General features: G+C 49.1%; 3 protein-coding genes across 7 annotated transcripts in view; all 3 read left to right on the top strand.

Annotated features, from left to right (window-relative positions):
* Otud5 (OTU deubiquitinase 5) overlaps window positions 1-2811 on the top strand; it is a 28445-nt gene extending 25634 nt beyond the window's left edge. For 3 of the 5 annotated variants that reach the window (XM_047535650.1, XM_047535648.1, XM_047535651.1), the window contains exons 7-9: window positions 778-979; window positions 1067-1180; window positions 1732-2811. In XM_047535650.1, coding sequence (XP_047391606.1) covers window positions 778-979; window positions 1067-1180; window positions 1732-1856 — 441 coding nt within the window. In that variant the 3' untranslated portion in view covers window positions 1857-2811. The remainder of the gene's footprint in view (window positions 1-777; window positions 980-1066; window positions 1181-1731) is intronic. The other 2 variants (XM_047535649.1, XM_047535652.1) reach the window with 1 other exon arrangement.
* A 2978-nt stretch (window positions 2812-5789) lies between these two features.
* On the top strand, window positions 5790-10333 carry Pim2 (Pim-2 proto-oncogene, serine/threonine kinase). Its single transcript, XM_047536029.1, has 6 exons — window positions 5790-6069; window positions 6199-6308; window positions 7056-7106; window positions 7914-8286; window positions 8905-9081; window positions 9174-10333. Exons 1-6 carry the CDS (start codon window positions 6009-6011, stop codon window positions 9335-9337), a joined length of 936 nt encoding a protein of 311 aa, XP_047391985.1. The 5' UTR covers window positions 5790-6008; the 3' UTR covers window positions 9338-10333.
* Window positions 10334-11332: 999 nt separating this feature from the next.
* On the top strand, window positions 11333-20030 carry Slc35a2 (solute carrier family 35 member A2). Its single transcript, XM_047535840.1, has 5 exons — window positions 11333-11451; window positions 12857-13039; window positions 16586-16737; window positions 17667-18409; window positions 19752-20030. The coding sequence occupies exons 1-5, from the start codon at window positions 11361-11363 to the stop codon at window positions 19777-19779; spliced, it is 1197 nt and encodes a 398-aa protein (XP_047391796.1). The 5' UTR covers window positions 11333-11360; the 3' UTR covers window positions 19780-20030.
* The last annotated feature ends 37 nt before the right edge of the window (window positions 20031-20067 follow it).

Genomic DNA, 20067 nt, shown 5'->3' with positions numbered 1-20067 from the left:
GTTAAATTAATAAACATAGATTAGTTGATGAAAAATGTAGAGCCAGGGTAAAAGGGATGAGTAGGGCTGAGTGGGGATAGGTGGGATTTCACAATATTAAACGCTGTGGTCAGGGTGGGCTTAGAGCTGCTGAGATTTGAGCAAGAGTTTGCAGAAGATGAGCTAGTCTGCTGAGCACACATGCAGGAGAAGGCAGGGGGCTAGCACACCTGTTGTGATTTAGACAGCCCAGAGGGAGGCCAGTGTAGCTGAATGGAATGTAGTGAAGGATAAAGTCAGGGAGGTGGTGGGGTTAAGTTGTATAGGGGCTTGTGCACTGTGCTGAGGACTTCAGCTTTTACTTTGAATGAGGCAGGAACAATGGGAGGGTAACAATGGGAGCGGATCTGAGTTAGGGCATAACAGGATTCCCCCTGACTGCTGGCGAGTGCAAAACTGGAATCTGGAGAGGGGGAAGCAGGGAACCAGCAAGGAATAATCTACTGCAGTAGTCCAGGTGACTGGTGGAAATGCTGGCAGTGGATGTGGCAAGAAGGGATTAGATTCAGGATCTGTTTTAGAGGAGAGGGAATAGAATTTCCTGTCAGTTGACTGCAAGGGTATGAGAGAGCAGGGGTTCAGGATTCAGCCTGTATCCTGTAAGATATCCTGTGATCCACTGTGAGTGGAATGATTGTGCCAGCCAAGATCTGGGGAAGTAAGTGAGTACTGAATGCTTGGGCACAGAATGGACTTTGAAAGTGTTGGTCCTCACTGCTTTTTCCTTCCCCACTGCAGCCCCGGAAAGCCAGTGCCACATGCAGTTCGGCCACAGCGGCAGCCTCCAGTGGCCTAGAGGAATGGACCAGTCGGTCCCCACGGCAGCGGAGTTCAGCCTCTTCACCCGAGCACCCTGAGCTGCATGCTGAGCTGGGCATCAAGCCCCCTTCCCCAGGCACTGTCTTAGCTCTTGCCAAACCTCCTTCACCCTGTGCACCAGGTCAGTGACTTGCTACAGAATGTACACTAGGTTCAGGAGGCCTTGTCTGGGTCTTGGGCCCTACCTCAGACTGTCCATCTGCCCCAGGTACAAGCAGTCAGTTCTCAGCAGGGGCCGACCGGGCCACCTCCCCCCTCGTGTCCCTCTACCCTGCTCTGGAGTGCCGGGCCCTCATTCAGCAGATGTCCCCTTCTGCCTTTGGTAAGCCTTCTCTGGGAATAGGGGCCAGTTGGGAGTTGGGGAGAGAATGGAAGCAGCAGCAAGTCCTAAGAGAGGGTTTCTGGAATTGCTGACCCTCTCAAGAAAAGAAGTCAGAAGCTGGACATGGTGGCACAGGCCTGTAACCCCAGGGGCTTGGGAGGTCGAGGCAGGAGGATTGCAAGTTCAAAGCCAGCCTCAGCAACTTAGTGAAGCCCTAAGCAACTTAGCAAGACCCTGTCTCAAAATAAAAAATAAAAAGGGCTGGGGATGTAGCTCAGTGGTTGAGCATCCCTGAGTTCAATCCCTGATTTAAAAAAAAAAAAAGAGGAAGAAGAAGTTAGAAGACACTAGGGGAGATTTTCAGGTCCAGGAGGGTTTCCTCAGAAGGGATCTAGTAGAGTTTCACAGACCGGGGGAAGCATTCTGTATCATAGCCAAGGCCTGGGAGTGAGAGGGACCTGAGTGGGATTTCTCCAGAGCCAAGGATCAACCAAGGGTGAGGGAAGGCTGGCTGAGGTGCCCCATCATCCTTTCCTCTTCCTCTTGCCCAGCAGGTCTGAATGACTGGGATGACGATGAGATCCTAGCATCGGTGCTGGCAGTGTCCCAACAGGAATACCTAGACAGTATGAAGAAAAACAAAGTGCACAGAGACCCACCCCCAGACAAGAGTTGATGGAGACCCAGGGACTGGATACCATCTCCCAATTCCCCACTCCTGCCCTCTGGTGCCACCCCACCTTCTTTGGCTTTCTTCCCTCTTGCCTCCTTCCATTCTTCCCTCCTCCCCTCTTCCCTACTCCCCACTTCCCTCTGGCTGGCCCATCCCTGCGCTCCTCATTGCTGCCACCACCACCTGTCTCCACCAGCTGATGTGCCCTGTTGCCCCCTGCACAGCACCATCCCTGCATTCCACAGGGGACTTGGGCAAGGGTGCCGAAGGTAGGCGAGAGGCACACAGAAAACAGACCTGGCAGCCAGGCAGCCCCAGAAGAGAGAGAGAGACTCAAGAGAAGTCTCCTGCCTGCCACCCTTCTTTCCTTCTGAGATCAGATTAAATTGTTATCCTTGCCCCCACAGTGATGCCAGGGAGGTGGGAGGAAGAAGTGGGAAATTTCCCAGTACCCCAAGAATGTCTGAGCCTTCAATGTCGAATTTTTTCTTTGTTAAAATGTACTTTTATCTTATAAAATCAACCAATCAAAAATGATGTAGACAACAGCATTGGCTCTGTGAAGACGGCATCTCTCTGGTTTGGGGGCAGGCAGACTGGCCATGGGGCATGGAAGGGGCAAAAAAATGTGGGTTGCCACTGTCTTCTGGTCTCCAGCTCCATGGAGGTGGACAGAAAATCTAGAATGAGACAGGGCTGGGGGTGGGGGTGGGGGGTGGCAGGTGGCAGACTGGCTTTGGACAATGAGACCCTGACCTTGCTGCATTCCTTTTGCTTCCACCACCACCACTAGTCTCTTTGGAATCTTGAGGTGGGGGCATCTGTGGCCACCACCCAGGATTTGAGTGTAGGGAGTGGGAGCAGCCTCAGCAGATGGGGCACCCGTGCCCTGCAGGTGTTGACAAGATCTGCCATCTGTAATGTCCTTGGCACAATAAAACCAAATGTCAGTTTCCCTGAGCGGCTCTGTTCTGTGTGGGGAAGGGGGTGGTGGGGACTCGGGGAAAAAGTGGTGATGGCACAGGGCTTGAGTTGGCCCTCCACTAGGGTCAGTCTGAGAGCCCAGGTTTCACATTTGATTTGCTGCTTATAAAATTTCCTTCTGCCCAGGCATGGGCCCTTAGTCTCACCTACCCAGGAAGCTGAAGCAGGAGGATCCCCCGAGGCCAGTCTGACCAACATAGGGAGACCCTGTCTCAAAAACAAGCCTCTTCCTGGGCTTGTTACCATAAAAAATCTCCCTCTTTGTTTGCTGACCTGGCCCCTGCTTGCCTTATTTCCTGGGGGGCTGGGGGGATGGGAGCAGGGGACTGTGAGCTGAAGAGCAGAGATTGAATTTCCTGTCCGAATTCCAACTACCCTGCCCCCATCTCTCACCATCAGTGTTTGCTCTTTCTTGTGGTAATCTGATGAGGAAATTCTTTGGAAATGCACGACTGACACTTCATTAACAACATGAGTTTGGGTGGAAGTGACCAGAGGAGCCTTTCCCACTGGGTTTTAGAAGCTGGGGGATAAAATGGCTAAATACATTTTTGTTCTTATTCTGCAATCCTCTTAACGCCTCTGTCCCTGCCCCTCCTGGAGGTAAAGCCAAGGCAGAGAAGATTGACTGGCCCCCAAGCCCCCAAGTTTTCTCAAAACAGCATCTTTTCTGCTGTCTCAATAATGGGGTTCCTGGCCTGGGTTGTAGCTCAGTGGTTGAGTGCTTGCCTAGCACGTGTGAGGCACTGGGTTCAATCCTCAGCACCACATAAAAATAAATAAGTAAATAAATAATGGGATTCCTGTTTGTATCTGGCCCTGCAGGTGATGGCATAGCTGACTGAGTGACTGGCTGTGGGTGAATGGAATACAGTGATCAAGTATGAGTATGTTAAGAGGGTTGATTTGAAATCTACCTCAGAGTTTTCTAGCTGTGTAGCTTTGGTCTCTAGAGTTTCAGGTGTCCCATCTACAAGGGCTACTGGCATCTACTACCTCACACGTGGATTGTGAACATCAACAGAGAATGTGTATGGTCAACGATATTTACTACTGTGCACAGTTCCTGGCACATTCTGAGAGCACAAATATTAGTGCACATTAATTATCCCATTGTGGAAGTTACAGCACCACTTGGCCTCTGCCTACTTCTTGCCACTCTGTCCAGTTTCCTTGACTTCTGCCTGCAATTTGCCTTTCCCTTGTCCTCAGCCACCAACTTTACTTGTCTTTAAAGACAAAGGATCACCTTCTGAGAAACCCTGTATGACCCCATTCACATTCTCATTTCTGTCTACAAATATCCCCAATAACTGTACTATAAGTAAACTTCCTAGGCAGGCACTGTGATGCTTGACTTGTCTGTGTGTCTATGTGTCTGTGTGTGCACCCCCATCAAAACCTGGTAGGCTTATAGTGAACCCCTAGTATTGTTGGATCAATAAGGGAGTGTACATGCAATTGCTTTTTGGGTGTTGCCTATGTGACTGTAAGTCCCACGTCTTCACGTGTATCTCAGTATTTCCAATGTGTGTTGTGATGAGGGCTTGTTTCCAGGTGTATCAGATGGTGACTGTGTAGGACTCTATCTCTGACAGTTTGTGTCTGTATCAGAGACATGCATGTCTGCGTGGGTCTATAACAGTGCATCTGTGCTTTCTGTCTGGGGTAGATGTCCGTTTATATTCCTATGACAGATTCTAGGTAGCTATTTCTGGATACTTTGTTTCAGTGACAAGACTGGGTGTCTGATGCTATGTATCTGTGATCAAGTCTATGTTCGCTTTTGTGACATTATGTGGCTCTCAGATCACATGCCTCCCTTTGAACAGTATGTGTGTGTGTGGAGCATCTGTGTACCTTCTTGTGACAGACTCTGGGTCCCTCATTTCTGGGACTTTAAAGTCTTTGATGTCTGATGGTGCCAGGTACCAGTATATGACAGGTTTTGTTAGTGTCTGGCAGGACATTTGTGTTATTACATGGCATTGTAGGTCCATGTGAGTCTCTTGGAGTGCCTCTTTTGGTAACTCATTTCTGGACATTATTTTGACATGTGTCTGCATGTGTGCCTAAGACAAATTTCACACGAATGTGACTATTGATGTCTCATGGTGATTCTGTGTATCCTTGGAGTGCATGTCTGTCTTCCTGGGGTATGTGAGGCCTTCTCTAACCATTTTCACAGATTTGTGCCAAAGGCTGTCTAACCTTTTCTCTACAGCAGCCTTTTCCCAGGTCTTTTAGCTCCTCTCTCTCTCATTGGGAAGCACAGCCCCCCCCCCCCCCAATAACCACTCCCTGCCATTCTAGATTGCAGGATTCCTGACTGGGCCCATGGCTAAGTTTCAGGTCTGATTAGGTTCAAGGCTGCAAAAACCTGGTAGTTTGCCGCCTCTGGGCACCAGAACGTAGCGGTGGTCAAGTGTTACCCCGTCCTTGGAAACTGGACAGATTCTTCTAGGGGCCTCATTTGTTTCGAAGCAAGGGCCAACGGTCGCCTGGAGGAATGGTCCTGGGTGAGAAGCACCCTTCAAGACTGGATCCTGGTTAGCCCCAGGCTCAGATTCTTAAAAGCCAGTCTGGCGTTATCTGTGTACTAATCTCGAGGCTGCGGCGGCGGCAAACCAGCTTCCTAGGAAAGGAGGCTGCGCAGTTTTTTAAGTGTACACACATACACACACCCCCACCAACAACAACCCCGCGCAACAACCAAAACAAACGCGGTTGCTGCAAAGGGATTCCCAGAACCGGTTTCCTCTCCGTGTGCGCCCCCATCATTTGCATGCAAGCCCCGCCTCCACGGAAGAACCAGGCATTTATTTGCATAAGGGGGCACTTGAAACATTGAGGGTGGTATGCAAATAAGGACTGGCTCCGATTGGCTGGGATACAGCAGGTGCCGCGTCCGGATTGATCAAAGCCAGGTGGGCGGAGCTGTCGCGCAGGGCGACTCTCCCGGGAGGCGCGTGCCCCAGCTCAGTAGCGTTGGGGCTGGCGCGCGCGGCGAATCTTAACGCTGCGCTGTCTGCGGACGCTTCTGAGCCACCACTTTCCCTGCCTTCCACCCTGGCGCCCCCCAGCCCTGGCTCCCCGGCCCCGCTGCCCCGGGCTTCTACGCCCTGCGGGCTTAGCGGATTCAGCGGACTCAATCTGCGCAGCACCTCCTCCATGTTGAACAAACCTCTGCAGGGGCTCCCTGCGCCCCCTGTGACCCCCACGCAGCCGCCAGGTAAGCGCAGCCTCCCCTACCTCGTCCTTGTGGGGTGGGCTGGAATGGTGGGTGGCGATGCGTGGGGGAGGGAATCACGGGTGAGCTTAGCACGCCGCCACCCTGACTCCCTCGCCTCCGCCTGCGTAGGAGGCAAGGATCGGGAAGCGTTCGAGGCCGAGTATCGACTCGGCCCCCTTCTAGGGAAGGGGGGATTTGGCACCGTCTTCGCGGGACACCGCATCACAGATCGACTCCAGGTATCTACCACGAGGGTCTTGGGAGGGTCAGGTGTATTTGGCGGGGCGAGGATCCTGGGGTATAGGATGTTAGTTGACCCAGAGGGAGCCTGCAATGTGTATAGTAGGGTCATGAAGACCAGGATCCGGGTTGCTGGGGGTGTGAGCGCGCGTGCGCATCTGTGGCGGTCCAGGTGGATATGTGGGGGGGCAGATTTCAGGAGGTCCAGGGAGTTTGACTGGGGAGTGTGCGACTTGAAGACAGTAGACCCCAGGACCTAGAGAATTTGTGCATGTATGGGAAGATGGGGGCCTAGACAGATTTGGATCTTGAAGGTAGATGTGAAGCCCCGAGGACCAGAACCCCGGTGCAGAGTTGGTACCCTGGAGGTAGGAAGGAAATTTGAGGGCTTGGGAGTCAAGAAATTTCCACCTCAGGGCTTGGCTATACCTTTTTGGTAGAGTGCTTGCATGATTGGGTTCAGTCTTCAGTGCGGAAAACAAATATAAAATAGGGAGAAAATGTACAACGAAATCCTTGGAAGCTGTGAGGGGTCCTGATTTCTGAGAAGAGAGATCCCAGAGCTAGGAATGGTGGGAGAGGTGAACTTGGTGCGGGGGGCCTCGTGGGGCATGGTATTAACCCTGGCTCATGGGCTATGGTATGGCTGGGGACAGAAATACTGGGGTGTTGGCCGATTGAGGAGTCGTTGGAGGTTTGCTTTGGGAGTCACCTGCTGGCCCCCTTACCTCAGCCCACTTCTTCAGGTGGCCATCAAAGTGATTCCTCGGAATCGTGTGCTGGGCTGGTCTTCTTTGGTAAGTATCCTTGGTTTTCTTGATTTAATTGACTCCATCACTAACGATGAAATCGCCCCCCCCCCCTTTTTTTTTCTAGAGGATATGTGTTCCCTGGGCCCTGTAACCGTGAGAACGCTCCACCAGCCCATGTTTACTACCTTGGAGTGACATACAGTTCTGATTCGCCTCAATTTCCCCAGAGCTGTAGATTCTCCCCTCCAACTCTCTTTTCATCCTCCTTTTAAAAGCTGCTATGGGGGCTGCCCACAGGGCATGCTGGAGGGGAAAGAAGGGCAGAGGTCACCGGTTGCCATGGTGATGCTGGCTGCTTCTCTCCTGCCGCCGTTAGCGCTCCAACGGACATAAGGGCGGGTCTGTGCAAGCTGTAGAGGCGAAAGCGCCCTCTGGCGGGCTTTCAGGAGACTGCGCCTGCGCATGCCGTGAGACCCAGAAGGAGAGGGTGCACCTGCGCAGTAGCGGGAATGTGCATCTCCGTGAGAAAACGTCTGCGGTTGTGCAAGTCAATGGCATGGACGGTAGAGGGCCCCACTCAGGCAGGAAGGCTCTCTTTCTGGCAGTCACAGCCTGACAGGGCTTGGGAGGGTTGAGTGGTTGTAGGTACTTGGTGACAGTTATCACAATAATATGGAGTATATATTCTTTGGCAGGTCTCTTGCAATTAATCATTATAAACTATCTAAAATGAAAATTGGATACTTATATGCCAGTTAGGGTTTTAGATTCAGAGCCCATTTTCTGCTAGGTTCCTTTCTACTAGCCTGTTTCCCCTGTTTAACAAATACTTTCTCTCCTTTCCACCCCCAGTCAGACTCGGTCACATGCCCACTGGAAGTGGCACTGCTATGGAAGGTGGGTGAAGGCAGTGGGCACCCTGGTGTGATCCGCCTGCTTGACTGGTTCGAGACACCAGAGGGCTTCATGCTGGTCCTTGAGAGGCCTCTGCCTGCCCAGGATCTCTTTGACTACATCACAGAGAAGGGGCCACTTGGTGAAAACCGAAGTCGCTGCTTTTTTGGTCAGGTAGTGGCAGCTGTCCAGCACTGCCATACCCGTGGAGTTGTCCATCGTGACATCAAGGATGAGAACATCCTGATAGACCTCCGCCGGGGCTGTGCCAAACTCATTGATTTTGGTTCTGGTGCCCTGCTTCATGATGAACCCTACACTGATTTTGATGGTAAGACTTCTCTAAATCTCACAGATTTTTTTTTTTGAACTTTGTGCTTCTGGCTTCCTCACCTTGATCTCCAGTGGGTTTTCTTGTAACACTCGACCTAATGCACCTTTATAAAGTTCTTGATTTCTTAATACTGAGGATTCTCATCCGTGGCCATCTCATAAAAACTCCATCTTACATTGATCCAAAATCATCCAGGGCTTTTAATCTGGTGAGGGAATTTTGTTATTATTGTGAGTTATTTTAGTTTATTTTTTGGTAAGGGGGGTTTTGTTTCATTTGTGGTACTGGGGATTGAACCCAGTGGTGCTGTACACCTGAGCTGCATCCCCAGCCCTTTCTGTTTATATGTTGCACCAACATCTCATTAAGTTGCACAGGTTGGCCTTGCTATCCTCCTGCCTCAGCCTCCTTAGTAGCTGGGATTACGGGCTTGCACCAACATGCCATACTCTACTGTTACTCTTTAAAGTGCTTTTATTGTCAAGGGAGCTCTGCTGTTTTAGCTGCTTTTTTTTGGTGATGGAACCCTAATATATTTAAAGAGCTACTGACCTAGTAAAGGGGTTCTGGGGATAGAGGAAGGGCAGCATCGGTGACTCTTTGCTTTGTGTGCAGGTACAAGGGTGTATAGCCCTCCGGAGTGGATCTCTCGACACCAGTACCATGCCCTCCCAGCCACTGTTTGGTCATTGGGTATCCTTCTCTATGACATGGTGTGTGGGGACATACCCTTCGAGAGAGACCAGGAGATTCTGGAGGCTGAGCTCCATTTTCCTGCCCATGTTTCCCCAGGTGAGGCCCTCATAGACCCCAACCCAGCAGATTCCATCCTTGCCAGGTACTCCTACTAATTGCAAATCTCCCATGTGTTTCTTGACCCACAGACTGCTGTGCCCTAATCCGCCGGTGCCTGGACCCAAAACCCTCTTCCCGACCCTCACTGGAGGAGATCCTGCTGGACCCTTGGATGCAAATACCAGCAGAGGAAGCACCCCTCAGCCCCCCCAAAGGAAAGCCTGCCCCCCCAGCCTGGTCTGCGCTTCCCTAGGCTTAGCCAGGCTCCCACTGGTTGGAATCCCATGGCTATGCCGCAGGGATAGATGGACATCTGTTGACCTGGTTTTACAGGTTGTTAAAATCCAGTATTACTAAGGTCTGTGATTGGGGATCAGGGCCTAGAAGACGAGCCAAGTCTGCCCACTCCCCATTCCAATTTTGTGAAGGAGCCTTCCTCCTAGAGCCTGTGGTCCCTTATTCTGGAGGAGGGAATTCCTTGTTTCTTGTTTTGCTAAGGATGGTTATTTGGTTGAATTTATTTCCCCTCTGAGCCCCAGGACTCTTGTTCTGACAAGTCGTAATCCCTACACTGGCACCTCTTACTACCACCACACAAACTTAGTTAAAATGCTCTCACTTGGGGCAAGGGTGCTTTCCTTAAAATACCCCAGCAGCTCTTACTTTAGCAAAAGGACCCTTTCCCTTTCCCCTAGCCTAGGGTCCCAGATTCATCAAGCTGCTTGCTAACCTTAGCCCAGGATTGCTTATTCTGGGGAAGGTATTGCCCTATTGTTATCCCAGGGCTCATTTGTTCTTCTTCTTTATTTTTTTTTCTTTTTTCTTTTTTCTTTTCTTTTCTTTTTTTTTTTTTTTTGGTGAGGGGACCCTACTCTGTTATCCCAAGTGCTCTTATTCTGGTGAGAAGAACCTTACTTCCACAGCTTGGGGAAGGAATGGGAGATGGACACCACCGGACACCACCAGAGATTAGGATGGGATGGATGGTTTTTGGGGGATGGGCTGGGGGAAATAAGTCTTGCTGTTTGTTCTCCTGGGGCCCCCCTCTCCAACTTTTGCGATTCTTGCTGCCTCCTCCTGAGCCAGGATTGTCCAATTGCTACAATGTAAATACTTGTGTATTGGAGGGAGTGGAGCTACAAAGTGTGCCCTCCTGTCCCTTCTCCCCTGCCTGGATTATTTAAAAAGCCATGTGTGGAAACCCACTATTTAATAAAAGTAATAGAATCAGAATTGACTGGCTATTTGTAGAGCATCTAATGAATGCTGAGAGGGAGATGACCTCAGTAAGCCTCAGTCTTCTGTGTCATAGAGCTGTTTTATGGGTTTATATTAGCTGGACCACAAAAATGTTGGTTCTCTCAGTTTTTGTACTGCCCAGTGTGTACAAAAGGATTCTTAGAAATGCTATAAACATCGAGGGGACACATCACCAAAGATGCCAACTCAGAAGCAAAAAGACTTGTACTTTTCCTAAAAGAAACCCCTAAGAGCCCTTTTAGTGGGATCAGGTTTGAGCACTGAATGGAATGTTTACTTTCTCCTTGGTATTTTACTAACGTCAAGGATGTGATGACATTTTCAACTGGTCTTCCCCAATTTCTTCTGTCCTGGTTTCCCTTGACCTCAGCTGTACCCTGGTCTGCTTCCCATCTGCTTCCCCTGAGCGCCTCAGATTCTCTCATTTCTTAAGGTGACACACGTTTGCCCTCAATTCCATCAACACTCCTGTCTTCTCCCTTGCTAGTCCTACACAAGTCAGTGAACGTCCCCCCACACACACACACTGCCCTCCCAGACCCCTGGGGGCGGGTCCTCGACGAGAAGGAGTCGGGAGAAACTTCAGTTCCTTAGAGAGGACCTCAGTTTCTGATGCGGAAAGGGTTGTACCATGTGAAGAAAGCGCCAATAAAGAGCCGAGGTCGAGGTGTGGTTAAACCAATGAGACGAGGAGAAAGGCTGGGCGGGTAGTATGGAGAGCTGCATCAGGGTCTGACTGAGGAGACACTGGGGCAGGTCTAGTAAGAGGTGTGGCCAGTGAGGACCTGTAATGACGGCCTTAGACAATCACCCTTGTCCTGGTTCTCCCTTTCTCAAAGAACTTGGAAATTTCCCCGGTCAGCATCTCAGCCAGCCTTTACAAGGGGCGGAGAAAAGCCACCACTTTGGCCAGGCAGGCACTCGGCTCCACCCTCACTTCAGAGGCCCGGAAGCGGAAGTGATTGACACGGAAGTGGCCTGCTGTTGCCGAGGGGACGGGCCGGGCAGATGCCAACATGGCAGCGGTTGGGGTTGGTGGTTCCACCGCGGCGGCCGGACCAGGGGCGGTCTCCGCGGGGACTTTGGAGCCTGGAACCACGAGTGCGGGTGAGACACCCAGCGGCCGAGCAGTCGGCGGCAGGGCGGAGGTCGGGATTACTGAGGGTCGGAAAGATTCCTCACTGAAGTGACAGGGAACATCACTTTTGCATCGACATGTGTGTGTGAGAGAGAGAGAGTGTGTGAGTGTGTGAAGGGAGAACGGAACCGAGCATTGTGAGTGTATTGGGGCGGGAAAGATACCATTCTGAAGGTGGTTGTGGGGAGGGTCCTTCCTCATTTGGAGGGTAAAGACCACTCAACGTGGAAAGAATTTCCTTTTGGAGAGGATAAGACCATGGAGACCATTCTGAGTGCTTGTAGGTCTATCCCTATGGAAGGAAGAGACCATTCTGACGGTGTGGGAGTTCTTCCTTGAAGAAGGAAGAAACTGTTCTGAGGGTGGTGGTTCCTTCCTTATAAAGGGACCTTATAAATTTGTCAGCTAGGGTGGGGCAGGTCCTTCCTTATGACTATTGGGTCCATTTTGAAGACGATGTTGCCCTTCATTATATGGGGAAAAGGCCTTTCTGTGGAGTTCCCTTCCTAATGGAGGTAGTATGTTGAAGTGGGAGGGTCTTTCCTTATAGATCATAGAAAGAACATTCTGAGGGTGCCAGGTCCTTCCTTGTAGCAGAAAGAGTTCATTGTGTGGGTAGAACAAGGAATTATTCTTTGGCTGGGGAAGGAGGGTGTGCAGTGTTGGAGGACAGACCATGTGGAATATAGGGAAGTATTTCCTTATATGGTTGAGGGAACCAGACCATTCTTAGTGGGGTAACTGTTCATTTTATGAGGTTCAGTCCTTGGGACAATGGGGAAGATGAGAGAAATACCATTTCTTAGGGGGTGAACATACTTTAAACAATGGTCCTATTCCCAGTATTTGTGCTATTTTTCTTTAAATGAGACAGACCCTCATTAAACAGGATCATCATTTCATATAAATTCCCAATTTGTTCATCCATAAAATGGGAATCTTCATAGTTCCTTAAGAGATCAGGGTGACGTAAGAGTCCATTGAGGAAATCTGTAAAATTTCTTAACCTGGTGATAGGCACCCAGTGAGCACTCAATAAATGTTGAGAATGTAGTTGGTATTTTGTCTGGGAGATAGATGGGGTGGATGTCTAGGGCCTGCCCTAGCCATTTCCTGATATCTCAGCAAGGATTCCCTATATGAGCTGGAGACAATGGACCCACTTGTCCCTTTTTAGCTCTCCTGTCTGTGCTTGAAGGAATGGAAGCAGGTAGGGGTCAGACCCTCATTGGGTCAGGGTGAACAAGCAGAGGTAGGAAGTTGCAGTGGCTCAGACAATCCTGTTTGAGAAAGGAGAGGGGTTGGGTGGTGGTGTGGCTATGCCCCAGCAGCTTCTGACCCCTCCTTTCCCTCTGCCCCTTCCGTTCCCCACAGCTCACCGGCGCCTCAAGTACATATCCCTAGCTGTGCTGGTGGTCCAGAATGCATCCCTCATCCTCAGCATCCGCTACGCCCGCACACTGCCTGGGGATCGCTTCTTTGCCACAACTGCTGTGGTCATGGCCGAAGTGCTCAAAGGTTTCACCTGTCTCCTGCTGCTCTTCGCACAGAAGAGGGGTACGAGCCAGGGAGGGGTTGTTGGGAAGAACTCCCCACATATGTGCGTGTGCTCATATGGAGGGTTTGCTGTGTGAGTATTCCCATGTCTGTGAACCTGCCTGGGGATTATGTAAGTGCACCTAAGATTCTTCCCCTCCCACAGCTGTGAGTAACTGCATCTATACTTTTACATCCCTAATACCTTAGAGTTCTAGAAATGAGATAGTCTTCCCATAAGAGAGCAGGGGACTCACATATTTATTGATTTAGCTTTAACTTTGTATAATGGAGAATTCCAAACTTAGACAAAATCAGAGAGAATAATAAAATATTCATTATCCATCCCCCAGATTTACAATTATCAACTCATGGCCACTTTGCCATGAAACAGCATCAGTGATTATCCACTCACTGGTCTAGTTTATATGTCTGTCTGTGTACTTTTCCTTATATTATTTCAAAGTAAATCCTTATTATCTTTTTGCTGTTGTTGTTTTTGTGGTACTGTGGATTGAACCCAGGGTCTCTCACATGCTAGGCAAGTGCTCTAACCCTGAGCTACATTCCAACTCCCTCTTATTATCTTGAATAAATTATTTGATACATATTTTTAAGATAATACCAGTCAGATTTGGTGGCACATACCTATAGTACCAGCTACTCAGGAGGTTGAGGCAGGAGTATTTTTTGAGTCCAGGAATTTGAGACCAGCCTTCACAAAACAGCAAGACCTCATCTATAAATAAATAAATAAATAAATAAATAAATAAATAAATAAATAAATCATACCTAAAAATCATACATCAAAAAATAATTAAGAGTCAGGAACAGTGACACACACTCATAATCCCAGCAATTTGGGAGGCTGAGGTAGGAGGATTGCAAGTTCAAAACCAGCCTCAGCAACTTAGTGAGACCCTAAGCAAATTAGTGAAAACCTGTCTCAAAAGAAAAAATAAAAAGGGCTAGGGATGTGGTTCAGTGGTTAAGCATGCCTGGGTTCAATTACCAGTACCAAACAAAAAAATCATAAATTAATATTCAAATATTCAATCTATTCAAATTTATAATGATTTCCTAAGTGTCATAAAAGTTTTCAAAATGCCAAACATGGTGGTGCATGCCTATAATCCCAGTGGCTTGGGAAACTGAGGCAGGAGGATGCTAGTTCAAAGCCATACCCTCATAGGACTGGTATTTGAGATGGGAAGGGACAGATATTTAAAGACTGCATCTCAGGCCTTCAGCTTTTTTTCCCCAGTGCTGGGGATTTAACACAGGGGCAGGGGTATGTTTTCCCCAGCTCTTTTTAAAAAAATACATTGAGATGGTCTTGCTAAGTTGCCCAGGCTAGCCTCAAACTTTGGATCTTTCTGCTTCAGCCTCCCGCATGGCTGGGATTACAGGCATGCACAACCAGGCTTTTGGCTCTTATCCACAATTATAATTTGTTTTTCTTTTATTTGAGACTGAGTCTCTATGCTGTGTTTCCAAGCCTGATCTACTAAAACTGTAGACTCAAGCCATCCTTCTACCTCAGCCTCCTGAGTAGGTGAGGGTAGGATCCCATTCCAACACTGCAAAAAAAGAAAAAGAAAAAGGAAGAAAGAAAGAAAAACTAGCCTGACCTGATGTGGAACTCTTACTAGATTGTGTTTTTTATTTTTCCCATTTGGTGTGAATATTCACACAGTTGCCCATAGTAACATGAATGTGCATATTTATATTTGCTTATAGCATGCAATTCTAACTCTTTGGGATTTATGATATGATATATGATATATACCTTGTTATCTTTATTTTTTATTTGCAGTACTGGGGTTTGCATACCAGTAATCCCAGCTGTTTGGGAGGTTTAGGCAGAAGGATCACAATTCCTAGGCCAGCCTGGACAACTTTGTGAGACTCTGTCTAAAAATAAAGCAAAAAACAAGGACCAGAGGCTTGGTACAGTGATGCACACATGTAATCCAGTGACTTGGAAAGCTGCGGCAGGAGGATAGCACATTGGAGACCAACCTTGGCAATTTAGCAATATGCTGTCTCAAAGTTTCTTTTTTTTTAAGTGACTGGAGCTACTGTGATATTACCCACCTGTAATCCAGCAACTCGGGAGGCTTAGACAGAAGGATTGCAATTTTGAGGCCAGCCTCAACAACTTAGCAAGGCCCTAAGTAACTTAGTGAGACCCTATTTCAAAAAGTAAAAAGGCCTGGGTATGTGGCTCAGTGATTAAGTGCCCCTGGGTTCAATCCCTAGTACCAAAAAATAAATAAAAATAAAAAGGGGCTGGGGATATAGCTTAGAGGTGGAATGTCCCTGGGTTATCCCCAGTACATAAAAAAGGGAGACTGCTATGTACATCAGTGGTCAAGCTCCTGTCTAGGATGTATGAGACCCTGGGTTTAATCCCCAGTACCGAAAAAAAAAAAAAAAAAGAAAGAAAAAATTGAGGTGAGCTTTGCAAAGTCTGTGTTGTTGCATAGGAAATGATTCTCAGTTGTTCATTGGAGCAGGTTCTGGTCAGATTTCTGCTTAATAATCAAGACTGCACTCATCCATGGGTCAGGGAAACTCCTTGGTGTGTCTAGTGCTGGCTCCTGCTCACAGGTGGCTCATGGGCCACTAAGGAGCTAGGATAGGATAAGTCTAAAAATGTAGTCTTGGGCCAGAGTTTTTCTCAGTAGTAGCATGCATGAGAGCCTGGGTTCCATCTCCAGCACCAAAAATAAATAAAATATCTACTCTGAAACTTCCCCTATGTTTGGAATATGACTTTCCACCCAAACTCCAGGACTTCTACTTCATAAGTTCCTGGCTAATGATGATTTTTTTTTCATTGTACAAACATGTATTGAGTGCTTACCCTGAATGGGGTTCTATGCCAGGGAGGTGGGCTCTCAGATATATGAAGTGTGGTCTGTGATTATCAGACACAGTGTGATGGATACTTTGTGTGTGCGTGGTGCTGGATATTGGATACAGAGTCTTGTACATGCTAGGCAAGCACTCTACCTACATCCTCAGACCTTTTTTCTATTTTATTGTGAGACAGAGTCTTGCTAAGTTGACAAGGCTGACCTTGAACTTGGGATCCTCCTGCCAAAGCCTTTTAAATAGCTGGGATTAGAAGCATGCAACACCATATTCTGTTTGGATGATTCTTCTGGGCACATTTTTTTTTCTTTTTCTTTTTTGGCAGTGCTGGGGATAGAAACTTGGGACTCTGCCAGCTAGACAGGTGTCTTGCTACTGAACTACAACCCAGCTCCTTTTGCAGCCAATAAACTTAGTACCAAAAACACTTCCTGGAGACATAGTTGTGCCATAGGGAGAAACTGAGCACAAGGGCTTGGGATGTAGCTCAGTAGTAGAGTACATGGTTAACATGCACAAGGACCTGGATTCAGTCTCTAGCACTGAAAAAAAAAAGCCCCAGAACTCATTTTAGCCCCCAGGGAACTGGGCAGACTGGAGAGGGCAGGAACCAGGCCTGGTCTCACTTTTAGGGGATCCCTATCTTTGGTAGCCTTTGTTAAAAGGGACTCTCCTTCTCCCACCTAGGTAACGTGAAACACCTGGTTCTCTTCCTCCACGAGGCTGTCTTGGTGCAGTATGTGGACACACTAAAACTTGCAGTGCCCTCTCTCATCTACACATTGCAAAATAACCTTCAGTATGTTGCCATCTCCAATTTACCAGCTGCCACTTTCCAGGTGAGCCCTGAACCCAGTGTGGCCCCAAGGGAACTGGCTGGGTTGGGGGACAGAGGATAGGGAAAGGAATGAGCTGCTGAGAGTAGGGGCTGTATCATTTGGAACTCCCTCAATCACAGTGTCCTCATCTGTGAGAACTGGGAATAGGGGATGCTCATGGGGATGCACATGGGGATGCTGGGATGATTGAAACAAATACCTGGAAAGAGCCCTTGGTTGGTTGGTCATGGATAAGCTTGAGGCTATTCATGGGCAACAGTGTTAAATAGTTAAGAGCCTGGATTCTAGGACTGAATTTCCTGGTTTCAAATCTCAGTTCTGCTACTTTCCAGCTCTGTGATTTGGGGACAAGTCACCTAATATCTCTATGCCTGAGTTTCTTTGTTTATGCACCTTGGAATTGGAGGTTACAATGATGCCCACTTCCTATGGTGGTTTCATGAGGATTAAATGAACTTATTTACATATAGTGTTTAGACCCACACTGGCAACTGGAATGTACTATGTAAATATTTGCTGGCTGTTTTTGTTGTGGTTGACTCATTTGTATCAAGATCTCCCTAATCAGAAAGCCTACCTGATGCAAGGTGGTTTATATACTTCAGCTTTATTTTACAGATGAGATTGCCAGAGTTTAGACAGGGCAAGTGCTTTGTCCCTGGTCATACAGCCAGGATATAGGATTGGGATGTGAACTTACATATGGCTTGGGAATTCCTGGCACTGCCACCCTTCTGTGCACGCTGGGAGGGTCCTTGTATCCTTGAACCACAACTCAACCAATGGCCAGTGACTAGCTTTTTTGCTATTTTTATTTTCATCCACTGACATCCAGTGTCCCTCCATTGTGCCACAGTGGGTGCTGTCCCCCCCCACCACCTATTGGGAGTCAGGATGAGCCCTCAGTACCTTCCACATGTCACTCACAGGTGACGTACCAACTGAAGATCTTGACCACAGCACTGTTCTCCGTGCTCATGCTGAATCGCAGCCTCTCCCGGCTGCAGTGGGCCTCCCTGCTGCTCCTCTTCACTGGTGTCGCCATTGTCCAGGCACAGCAAGCAGGTGGGGGTGGCCCACGGCCACTGGATCAGAACCCAGGGGCAGGCCTAGCAGCTGTTGTGGCCTCCTGTCTTTCCTCCGGCTTTGCAGGTGTCTACTTTGAGAAGATCCTCAAAGGCAGCTCAGGGTCCGTATGGCTTCGCAACCTGCAACTGGGCCTCTTTGGCACAGCATTGGGCCTGGTAGGGCTCTGGTGGGCTGAGGGTACTGCTGTGGCCCGCCGTGGCTTTTTCTTTGGGTACACGCCTGCTGTCTGGGGCGTGGTACTTAATCAGGCCTTTGGCGGGCTGCTGGTGGCTGTTGTTGTCAAGTATGCTGACAACATCCTCAAGGGCTTTGCCACCTCCCTGTCCATTGTGCTGTCCACTGTTGCCTCCATCCGCCTCTTTGGCTTCCACTTGGACCCATTATTTGCCCTTGGCGCTGGGCTCGTCATTGGTGCAGTCTACCTCTACAGCCTTCCCCGAGGTGCGGTCAAAGCCATAGCTTCCACTTCTGCCTCTGCCTCTGCCTCTGGGCCCTGCATTCACCAGCAGCCTCCAGGGCAGCCACCACCACCGCAGCTGTCCTCCCACCGAGGAGACCTCATCACGGAGCCCTTTCTGCCAAAGTCAGTGCTGGTGAAGTGAGGGCTGGTGTTGGGGGGGGTAACAGGGAGGGGGACGGGGTGGAGGTTGTCGGGCATCTGCAGGACCTGAGTCATCGCCAGGGCCTGGCTCCTCTAGGGTTGGAAGATGGTCTTCTCTACTAGGACACTGAGACTTCTGGAGGGGTATGGGACTAGGGCTGGGTGTCAACATGAATCCTTCCTGGTAGACTGACACCCCCTGCAACAAGGGGGTTTTTACAGCTGCTTCCTCTGCCCCAGTCTAACCTCTTTGGGGACAAGGTTGGGAGAATGGTCTTTCAAGGCATTTTGTCTTGTCTGCCCACCCGTTGGCTGGATTTATCTTGTCTCTCATGCCTGGGACAGTCCCTTCCAGCTATCCCTCCAGTTTTGTAAGGACAGACTGGACAAAAGTCCTGCAGCTCTTCAGTAATGACTAATGCCTACCTGTGGGGTTCTGTTTCCCATCCTTTGAGGCCTTCGCTCCTCCATTACCACCACCCTGAGTCATGTTAGCTTGGTCTCTTTCGTGGCCTTGGGGCAGCTTCCCTGGCACTGAGGCCCTTGAAGATGGGCCTGCTGCAAACACCCAGGTCAAGAAAGAGGCATAAAGTGAGAGTTTGTATCTGGGGGAGGGTGCAGTAGGGGCCATTTAGTCATTTGGGGATTTGTGGTGTAATCAGATCATTAATGATTCAGAGTGTGGGAAGTGGGGAGGGGAGGTCCTTGAAGTTGACTGAATCTCATTGAACTTAAGACACTGGCAGTTGCCAGATGCAGGGTTATTTTCTGAGACATACAGAAAAGAAAATTAAAGCTGCCAATCTCACTTTTGCTACCCCATTGGTTGTATTATGAGGCACCCTTCATGGTGGGTGTCTTAGAATGGATGAGTCGTGAAACCTACTCCCTGCACTCCCCAAAGCTTATTAACCCCTTAACTGTATCCCAGGGGATGTATGTGTGTGTGTGTGTGCGTGTGGGTGTGCGTGTATGTGCGTGTGCGTGTGCACACGCACACTCACAGGAGATGCCTGGGCTGTCTTTGCTATATGTAAATAGGGCCACTGGATCTTTATTTTATTAATTTGTCTGATTTTTTTGGTTTGTTTTCTAAGGAACTGTAATGAACAAATGTCAGGATACCCAATGCCAAATAAAGACGTTGTATTTATTTAGTCCATGTGTAGCTTTCTGACCCAATGGGCCCTTTCTCCACATACGCACTGTTACTAACCCCAGGACTACCAGCCTTACCACCACCCTCGCTTGCTCAGGAAAACTGCCAGCCAGCCAGCCCACCCCAGCTTTCTGTGTTTCTCTTTCCTCCCCATTCCCACCACAGGTTGCTCACCAAGGTGAAGGGTTCGTAGCCGCCGGGATTGAAGACGTTGGCTTGGCGTCGTTCTCCCTTCTTGCCCTGGCCCAGCTGGGACCAAACTCTGATCAGTATTAGGGGTAGGGTGAGGTAGACACTGAACTCCCTATCCACACTGCCTCTGCCCCCATGCAGAGCAGACATGACTAAGCTTCCTTTGTTAATGTCCCACCTCAGCCATCAGCCCCTGCCACCCCAGTATTATTTCTTAGGTGAGTTTGCAAATAAAATGTGTTTTGGATCTTGCCAGTTTGGGTTGGGGAGCCTGAAAAGAGTACGAAGA

The sequence above is a fragment of the Sciurus carolinensis genome, chromosome X, assembly GCF_902686445.1.
Source record: "Sciurus carolinensis chromosome X, mSciCar1.2, whole genome shotgun sequence".
Taxonomy (NCBI): Eukaryota; Metazoa; Chordata; class Mammalia; order Rodentia; family Sciuridae; genus Sciurus; species Sciurus carolinensis.
The sequence above is the reverse complement of the archived record's forward strand: the minus strand, read 5'-3'. Positions and strand labels throughout refer to the sequence as shown.